General features: G+C 41.8%; 2 protein-coding genes across 3 annotated transcripts in view; both read left to right on the top strand.

The window, feature by feature from the left end:
• The window catches only part of matr3l1.2 (matrin 3-like 1.2), a 14,760-nt gene extending 5,813 nt beyond the window's left edge, over window positions 1-8,947 (top strand). For both annotated transcript variants that reach the window (XM_042418361.1, XM_042418360.1), the window contains exons 9-21: window positions 15-139; window positions 2,177-2,474; window positions 2,555-2,749; window positions 3,973-4,069; window positions 4,263-4,279; window positions 4,394-4,516; window positions 5,041-5,169; window positions 5,250-5,378; window positions 5,459-5,589; window positions 5,992-6,307; window positions 7,109-7,250; window positions 7,367-7,482; window positions 7,829-8,947. In XM_042418361.1, the coding sequence (XP_042274295.1) occupies window positions 15-139; window positions 2,177-2,474; window positions 2,555-2,749; window positions 3,973-4,069; window positions 4,263-4,279; window positions 4,394-4,516; window positions 5,041-5,169; window positions 5,250-5,378; window positions 5,459-5,589; window positions 5,992-6,307; window positions 7,109-7,250; window positions 7,367-7,482; window positions 7,829-7,894 (1,884 nt within the window). In that variant the 3' untranslated portion in view covers window positions 7,895-8,947. The remainder of the gene's footprint in view (window positions 1-14; window positions 140-2,176; window positions 2,475-2,554; window positions 2,750-3,972; window positions 4,070-4,262; window positions 4,280-4,393; window positions 4,517-5,040; window positions 5,170-5,249; window positions 5,379-5,458; window positions 5,590-5,991; window positions 6,308-7,108; window positions 7,251-7,366; window positions 7,483-7,828) is intronic.
• Window positions 1-9,950, top strand: part of LOC121901528 (NLR family CARD domain-containing protein 3-like) — a 481,268-nt gene that overhangs the window by 429,849 nt on the left and 41,469 nt on the right. The gene's annotated exons all lie outside the window — the stretch shown is intronic.

Raw genomic sequence — 9,950 nt, 5'->3', positions numbered from 1 at the left:
GTGTCGTCATGCAGGCGTTCGTCCAGCTGGGAACGCCGGAGGACGCAGAGATGCTGGTCAAGTATTACAGCGTGAACCTGCTCACCATCAAAGGGAGACCGATCCGCCTCAACCTCTGCACCAAGTACAAGACCCTCAAGTGAGTACAGACACCATATCGTCGTTCACCTGGTTACCATGACAACAGTAGCACTGACACAGGCTGTTATATGTATGTAATACTGTGAGCACACACCTGAGACCATTTCTTCAAACTATGTGTGTGTGTGTGTGTGTGTGTGTGTAACTATCTGCTACCGTGAGATTCTCCATGACGCTCTTAAGGGTGAATCCTACAACAACCAGAATGCATTGCACGCGGTATCATAAAAGTTTAGTTGCCCTGCTACTGCAGTAATTACGGTAGCCTTAAGGCACTCTGTAAGCTCTGACTAGGCTGCTGTAATCACTGTAGTAGGAGTGCAACTGACTTTAAATGGCGGAAGGCTTCCCCACAGTGAAGACGCTCCGCCTCTGACACGCTCCCGGTGGAATAGGGCGCCGTGCAGAGGACGGAGCAAAACCGTGTCAGAGCCGGAACGCGGCGCACATGCCACCCCGGTGGAATCCCGGGGTTAGAGAGCTGCACAGAAGCTGCTGGTGACGGTGGACAGTCGAAAGCCTCCCAGTCTGAAAACTGCAACTGGACGCTGCTTCTTTATGGTTTTGGACGATCAGGAACTGGGACCAGACTGTGTTTTAAGCTGAATGCAGCCGCATAAGTTAACGTACTGGTAACACAACGTCACTGACTACAGACCCTTGTAGTCAGAGTTAAAGTCTGTTATGATATTCTGTCAGAAAACAAAGTCAGGTTCACCGAAGCATCTGCGAGTTTGTTGAAGCGCGGCTCTGTTCTCTCTGACCATCCTCACCGGTCGATGCTGCAGAGCGGAGCCACATCTCTGCTCCAACATCATATTGCTAATATAAAGCTAAAGCTAGTTGTTTGTCAGTGAAGGTTGTGTGTCAGGCTGCAGCTGTTAGCGTAGCTCTGGTCGTCACTTCCCCTCCGCACTCTGAGTCTGATTTGATGTTTTAAAGTGTTTAGTAGTTTGATGTTTTCTTTATCGCTGGTTGTAACGAAGTAGACGGAGGAGAATCACATCCAACTGTGCCGAAAGGCTCCACTACAGAAAATGATGAAGAAACGTAGTTTGTAGTCTGATGCGGATTTCCAGAGTCCACCGTGTGACCTGCAGGGAGCTCTGGCAACATGGAGGGAAGTTAAACATTGTTCATTTACATATAAAACTCAAACTGTAACGATACAAAGCAGCAAAGTTTCCCTTTAATAAATAATTTAATACGATGAGTTCACAAAAATCACAATTTTTCCTTTTACAGAAAGAGAAAACGGTTATTTATAAATATACGGAAGCTTTATTTTACAAATGAATCATATATAATAATGATAATAATAATAATTAATATTAAATTAATTAAACAGACATAATAAAATCATTACATGTTGTGAGATCAAACAAAAAGAATTAAAAAGTAGAAACAAGCTGAAACATGAACACTGATGAAAACAGATTTATTTCATGTGGACTTTGAGTGAAAGACGACACCTTTCATTCAAAAAAAGAAACACAGCGGCGTCCGTTTTGTTGTTAGTTGCTTAGCAACAGTGTTCACGTGACGCACAACACTTGAAAGCCAAAGATATTATCAGTGCTGCAAATAATGAGTTTATTCATTCAATTTGAAGGAAGTAACACAGTAATCAACATCAAAATAAAAAAACGTACTCGAGGTCTTTTACTTTGGCGATCCCGAGACATGAAGGTGACTCACCGTCGGCGGGTCGGTGAGCTTTACAGCTACTATTAGACTGTATTCAACTATTATAGTAAAAGTACAGGCGCTGGTATAAATACTAACTGTCCTTTATTCCAAAAGTCATAAAGGAATCGAGGGACGTACCTTTACGCACCCACAAGGAGGCAGGGATCATTTCATTGGTCAACGCTACACCTGGCCTGCTATTGGTCGGGGTCGGCGCACAGAAGCAGCCTGAGTGGGGGCGGGGCTTAACATGACATCAATAAATCATATATAACGGGAGGAAAGAAGCCTCATACAGACGTGTCGAATAACAGATTCTGATTCTGAACACCAAACTGTGTTTCAGTGTGAACCGCAGGCAGGGCAGGTCCGCTGGAGACAGTCGAAACCGGAGGAGCAGCGGAGCCAACGCCTCCTCTTCCTCCTCTGGAACCAGAACCACCTCCTCATCTAAATCCTCGTCCAGCTCTAAGACCAGAGAGGAGACGAAGGACGAGAGCAAAGCGAAGCCTGCAGCGGAGGAGGAGGAGGAGGAGGTGTCTGGTGTGATGGAGGGGGAGGATGGAGGAGAGGAAGGGGAGGAGCAGGTATCCGATGGCGACGTAGAGGAGGAGGAGGAGCCAGACATAAAAGAGGAGGAGAAGGTGAGGAAGTCAGAAACGTGAAACACACAGAATAAAACCTGGAAATCATTTCTGAACATGAACATGTGACGTAAACGCAGGTTCCTGATGGCGACGACGTCACCAACGAGGCACCTGGAGGCGTGGGCGGGGCTAAAGGTGAGGCCAACGCGGGGGCGGAGTCAGAGCCGACAGAAACCGAGCCGGGGATCAAAGAAGAACCGGAGGTCAAAGAACCGAGAGCAGAACCGGGAGAGAGTTCAGAGACAGCGGAGGGAGATTTACCTGAAGACACGGTACGGTCTGATCATTACCTATCAGCTGTTTCACAATCAATAACATAATAATAATAGTATTGATACGGATGTTAAGATTAGTTTTTTGGAGCAGCTCTGTGGATGTTAATGTCCACTCTGATTCAGACTGAAATATCTCGTTCTTGTTCCCCAGAGGATGAACTCTAATAACTCTGACCACCATCTACATGTTGGATCGGCCCCAAACAGACGATATATTATTAAGACTCCAGTGATCCTCTGACCCTTCATCTAGCGCCACCATAAAGTAAACATTTTTGTTTTAAAGGAGGGATTTCCATGTTCCTCTGAGGATGAATCCTGCTGACTCTTCCTCTAGCGCCACTGTGAGGTTTTAGTTTTTAGTTCTTTATTGAAATATCTCAACAACTATTGGCTGGATCGCTGTGAAACTAGTGTTTCACATTGATTTTCCCGTCAGGATGAATTTTTGTAGTAACTTTAAAGATCATCTGGTCAACACTTTATGATCAAAATACCTGCGAAACCAACCTGTCAGCGCTCTCTAGTGGACAAACTGTGGAACAGCGACAGTTTCTAAATGACCTCAAACGTATTCTGACATTTCTTGTTTCTTGTCAGCTGATTTATATCCACTGGTTTATCAGCCTAGCTCCACTTTAGCTCCAGTAGAGGAAAAGTTCATCTAAATACCTTTTACATGAATGTCTTACATTTTGCGTTTTGAACTGTTTAAACTGTTTATATATGTGTTTCTATCTTTTCATGTATTCTGTGTTTCTTCTGTCGTTCTGCTGCACAAACAGTTGCACTTTAGAAACGATAGAGTTATTGATTTATGTATCAACTAACATTCAGTCAAAGAGGAAACCATCAGTTTCTATAACAGATAATTAACCAGCAGTTGTTCTGAAGATATTTCCAGAATCCACAAAGACTCTTTTAACCATCTGCTGATGGATCCTGTTGTTTAAATAGTGTTTTAAATCGACCGTCTGGGTTCAAACATCGCTGGTTAATTATCTTTCAGAGAAACTGAATGTCTGCTGATATCAACCAACCTGAACTCAAGGTCCATTTAGTAGTTCTGGAGCTTTCGACCGTGCCTCAGGCCCTCATCAGATTTAATTTCCTTTTTTTAAAAAATTTTTGTTCTGTTTTGTTTAGATTGTTTTTTTTTCGCCGAACTTCGAGCCCTAAAGAATTAAAGATGTGTATCGTGTTTGTTTTGTTGGCATCAGGAGGATCAGGACTTCCTGGAGAACATGGAGGACTTTGTGACCCTGGATGAAGTGGCCGAGGACGAGGACGAAGCACACAGAGAGTCGGACACCATCGGTACCTGATCACAACTGCTTTTACTTCAGAATCAGATCAATTATTCCTGATATGAAACAACCGTGAACACTGAATATTTTTGCCATTTACTTGATGCAACATAAACTCGTTTTAGATGTCTGGATAAGAAGCATTGAAAACGCTGTAGTTTAAATGTAACACCAGTTCTTCTTTGTGTGTTTCTTCTCTGCAGACAACACAAGGAAAGGGGTCTGTATCTGCACTCTGTTTCTATGTACGATACTGTATTATTAGTATTAGTTTAATGGATGATGAGCAGTAAGATAAAAGTGTGTTCTTGTTGTTTTCTTCCTGTTCTGTCAGGGTATGAGGGTGGTCAACATCGTTGGTTTCAGACGAGGATTCAACTTCTCCAACGAGCTGCTGGGACTCGCCAAACCTTTTGGGAAACTGGTCAAACACCTGGTGCTGGACTTAAGACCTGAGGTACACCAGACGTCCTACTGTAGACCAGTCCGGGTTGTACGCACAAGAAAACAAGCCTCCATGTCTGCTGTGGCGCCTCAAAACAGCGAATAACACTAATATATGTAAAAAGATTTCACTTTTTAAGCACTTTGCCAAGAAATCTGCCCGTGAGATCCTGTAGAAGCAGTTATTTTAAAATAAAGGTTATAATCTACAAACTAAACGTCTTCCAGTTTCAACAGACTGATGGAACCTCTTTATGTTTATGTTGAAGTGTTACAGAAACGTTTGAGTTCAGGTTTCCGTTGTGAAAGAGACTCCGTTCAGTCAAACATGAGAGTGACATGTTCAACTCTGTCTGAAACTGTCTGCGCTGCTCCGTCGACGTGCTGCGAGTTGGACGTCGTCATGCGATTCTCATTCTGACTCAAATTTCAAAAAGTTGAATCTGAAATCCCCAAAACTGTAAACTGACATGTGGTTGTTGTTTGTCCTGGACAGTTTGTTTCATCTGTAGACATGTTTACATGTTTCGTGTTCAGGCGTACCTTCAGTTCGCAACAGAAGAAGAAGCTCGAGCGATGGCCAAGTTTTACAACGGTAACGTCACGGCGACGGTGTGCGGTCGACCGGTGAGAGTCAGTCACTCCATGAGCTACCCGACCATCCAGGTGAACATCACTGCTTTTTTTTTAAATGATACATGTCAGTTTGTACTTTGCTTGATTACTCTGTGTTGTGTTGTGTTCAGTGCGGCTCCAGCAAGGTGGTTTACATCGGTCAGATCCCAAACAGTAAATATTCAGACGAGGCCATCCTGAAGTTTGCGCAGCCATTCGGGAAAGTCAAGAAGTATTTCCTCAACAGGATCAAGAGAGAGGTACGGAACCAGGACCGACACTTTCAAAACTGTTTTCCGGCGTGTTTCAGGTAATAAAACCGTCTGTTTTGTGTCGTCAGTGTTTCATCGAGATGGAGAAAGCCGAGGAGGCAGAGAAGATGGCTGAAGATTACAGAGCGAACCCACCAAAGTTCAACGGGAAACGTCTGACCATCTACGTCAGCAGGAAGTACCGACAGCTCAAATACGGGTACGTTTCTTCTTCTTCTTCTGTGAAACTAAATCATTTATCTCTCACAAACCAAACATCCGAAAAAACATCAACCTTTATTTTCCTGGATGTTTCTCAGTAAACTTCTCTGATCTAAACAGGCGACAGTCCGACAGGCTGGAACAAATATCAGACCTACAGAGACCCAAAAATCCTCAAAGGGTTAATTATTGAGTCTTGTTCGCACAAACTATCTTGTTGCACTTTCTCTCAATCTGTTTTTTGTCTTAATAAATCTTAAAACATAAATGTGATTCTCTGCAACCGTGGTGTTATTGAGCAGCAGTTAAATCTGATGCTTGTACCAGACGTCTATCAATCTATTAGTGTCCGGAGGAGATGCTGCTTTCTGTTAAATCTGTTCTTTATTTGTTCCTTCAGACATCGATGTCCGAGCACAACGAAGAGAGAAAAAAGCAGCACGCCGCCAAAATCCTCCAAACATCCTGAAGAACCTCCAGCCAAGAAACCAAAGGAGGAGAAGAAACCAGCAGAGGAGAAGGAGGGAGAGGAGGAGGAGGAGGAGGAGGAGGAGAAACTGACGGAGGAAGAGAAGAAAGGGGAGGAGGAGGAGAAGGAGGAAGAGCAGATGGAGGAGAAGAAAGAGGAGGAGGTGCAGAGTCGTGAAGAGAAGAGAGAAGAAAACACAGCAGAGAAGATTCCTGAAGTTTCTGATCAGAGTCAAAAGAGCTGCAATGTGAGTCAAAGTCGTCAATTTGAAATCAGCAGCGTCTAAAGTCGGTGTGTTTGGCGACACCTGTGGTCAGACGTGGTAACTGCAGGTGGTTTCATGCTACGGAAAACTCTCGGACGTGATGTTTCTGTTTACAGAGCAGCCAAACAAACTCGTGTTAAAGGAAGGAAATGTGAACCCAGAGCGGGGGAAGGTCAACTTCTTTATTGAAAGATGTTCCCCAGAGGATGAAGTGTTTCCTCTGACCAGACGATGGCGCTAAATGAAAAGTCAAAGCTATTACCTGTCCAATACTTTGGTTTAAAATAATAATAATGATAATTTATTTAGCACCTTTCAAAAACAGTTATAAAGTGTTTTACTGTAAAAAAAAAAAAAACGTTACGTCTACACATGATTTGCCTTGTTGGTAGCCTGTACATGGTAAATAAAAGAAGACCCAGAATAGACCCCTGAGGGACCCCACAATATAGAGTAGGATCATTGGTGACCTTAACCAGAGCCAGAGCTGTATAAAGCAAAAAAAAGGTTCAAATCTTTTTTTTTTTTAAAAAATGATTGTTGTTCTTAAAAGAAATCAACTGTGTGGAGACAGTTTTTTTTTTTTCTAAAATCGTTGATAAAAATGGCAACTTAGAAATGTGTCTAAAATGACTTAAAACAGGGATCCAGAGAGGGCTTCTTAAAGAGGAAGTAAATGGTGATGTGTTAAAAATTGGCGGGGACGCCAGTGGACAGAAAGCAGCTGATGTTAGTTTTAGCTCCAATAATGAAGCAGATGAATGTTTGTTGTTTGTGCTGCAGGAGGTCAAACAGGAGGAGCAGGTGGAGGAGATGGAGATATCAGCCAATCAGAACGGACAGACTGAGGCTGCTCCGCCTGCTGAAAACAAACCCAGCGTGGCGTCTCTGCCGCTGCCGCCGTACGACCCCAACAACCCCATCGGTGAGCGATCAGCTGATCTATCAACAGACCTTCATCTGGATCATCAGAACACCTCCAACGTCAAACCGTCTGCCGCTCAGAGTTTGAGGTTAACAGCTGGTTTGATTTGTCTGCAGGTGTTGAACATGTGAAGATGGGTTATTACTGCCGCGTCTGTTTCCTGTTTTACTCCAACGAAGACACGGCCAAGAAAACGCACTGCAGCAGCCAGACGCACTACGACAAGCTGCAGGTGAGACGTGGCTCCGCCCACACAGTGACACACCTGTCCACACCGCAACATCTGTCCACACTGTAACATCTGTCCACACCGCAACATCTGTTCATACTGTAACACTTGTTCACACTGTAACACTCGTTCACACTGTAACATCTGTTCACACCGTAACACACTCGTTCACACCGTAACACACTTGTTCACACTGTAACACTCGTTCACACCGTAACACACTCGTTCACACTGTAACACACTTGTTCACACTGTAACACACTGGTTCACACTGTAACATCTGTCCATGCTGAGTGATTGATGTGAATGAAAAGAAGTAAACAGATGTTTCTTCCTGTTTGTTCTTTAGAAACATCTGGAGAAAGAACAGACCAAAGCAGAGAAGAAGAAAGGGAAGAAGACGACTGTAAACTAGAATAAGTGGAAGTTTCTTTTTATTTTTAGTTTAAGTTTTAAAGTCCGGTGCTGAAGTCTCGGAGCTGTTGTCATGGTGATGTGAGGTTTAGTCTCAGACTTCATGTATCAGTCAAAGCTACACAGTCTGCAGCTTTATTTGACGTCTCGCCCGCTCGGCTGCTTCACTGTCACACAGAGGAAAATAACATGTTGAGTAGACGCAGTGTTCAAGGACATTTAGGAAACTTCAAACGAAAGTTAAACTAACTGAAGGTCCGATCACACCAGGGTCTAAAATGAAAACCTTCAAAGCAAATCAAACGCAAGGGTGAAAAAAACAACACCGTTTTGCGTTTTTGACCAATCACAAACTTTCCTGACGACGGAGAAATGTGTGTCAGAGGACGTACTCGTCAATATTTCACACAAACATGCAGATTAATTTCTCTGTATCACTTTCAGGTGTGACGAGGCTTCAGTCAGGATGCATCTGATTATCATGATGGAGCTCCTTTGATTAATTTGTTGATAAACAAAATTGTAAGAAGAAAACAACAGTGTCAGGTGTTTGGGAGAGTTGCTTCCTGGAACTATTTGTTGACCAACAACAGCCGGGTTCAGTGACGTCCTGAGCGGATGGATACACTGTTGTTTGTCAGGAAATAGTCCTAGAATATAACTTCTGCTAGCAGCATGAATGTAGAAATGGTTCAGACTGAAATATCTCAACTACTATTGAACAGATTGCTGTTAAATGAGTTTCACACCTTCATGTTTCCTGCAGGATGAGGAATAATAACTTTGATCTGAGTTTTCATTTAGCGCCATCATCTGGTCAAAATGTTAACGATTAAACAAACAGATAGGATGTGTTCATTACTGATCTTTAAAAGGTGTTTGTGTATTTTTAAATACGTTAATTCCTAAAATACTGAACTATTCCTTTAAACCTTTTTTCATCTTCACACAGAAGAAACTTTGAATGTGTTGAACTTTGTTGTTTTATGTCTGAATTTTTATGTTGGTGGATTATTGGGACGTTTTGTAAAATAAAACTTTCTTCACCTCTGGAGTTTTTTATGAGGTTTTATTTATTTGGCAACAGAATCATGAAACACAAAATTAAACATTTTAACCCTAAAAACAACAAATTATGTTTCTGTCAAAATGCAAAACAAAACTTTAAAGTAGCAGCTTCAATGTACCTTTTAAACAGTTTCAGTTTGATCTGATTTTAAAACAAACTGAAATAACTTGTTCCAGATGTTTCCACCACATCCAGAGTCAGATTTTAAATCCTCAACGTGCTGAAGTTTCCTCGAATCTCTTCAGGAAAAATGAGTTTGATGAAACCAACAGAGCTTAAATCCAAAAAACATCCAAACATTTTGTTCTCGGTTTCAGTTTCTCTCTGACTTTAAAGTTAAGATGTTTCTGCTCAGGATTTCTGGGAAATGAAGTCCTCCAAATTCAAACTGTCACAAAAATGTAAAAGTGCCTCACGGAGTTTTAGATCAAAGACAGTTTATTAGTCAGTTTGTTCAGCATCACCTCTCTGAGTCGACATCATGTGACCAAACAGATGACTTTTAAGTTGTGTATTAAAGTTGTAAGTGAGGAGCTCATTCTCAACTCTACTGGGGAAATAGTTTTATTTTAATTTTAATGCACAACTGAAACAGAATAAAAACATTCCAGTGATGTAAAACTGAAAAATACAAGTCTGAGAAGCCATGTTGGATGATTTTTCTTCAAGAACTGGTTTCTAATGAGGGTCACATGAAAATAAAGTTGGTATCAGCAGAGAATCTCAGACATTTCCAGACTTTCTGCAGTGATAACCAAATTAAAGTTAAGATGTTTTTAATATATAGAATGTAATTTAACATCTTTCTCATGGCCAAAGAATGATAGAAAACCAGTTGGGACAACATTTAATTACTTAAATTTCTCTTTGGGATTAATAAAGAACTCTATCTAAAAGCCTACAATTATGTACATGAATTTATTAACTTTTATATCACATTTTGTCAGTAATACCAGCTGTTTATAACAACAATTCAGTAAGATAATTA

Source organism: Thunnus maccoyii, chromosome 8 (assembly GCF_910596095.1).
Source record: "Thunnus maccoyii chromosome 8, fThuMac1.1, whole genome shotgun sequence".
Taxonomy (NCBI): Eukaryota; Metazoa; Chordata; class Actinopteri; order Scombriformes; family Scombridae; genus Thunnus; species Thunnus maccoyii.
This window is presented reverse-complemented; position numbering and strand designations above follow the sequence as displayed.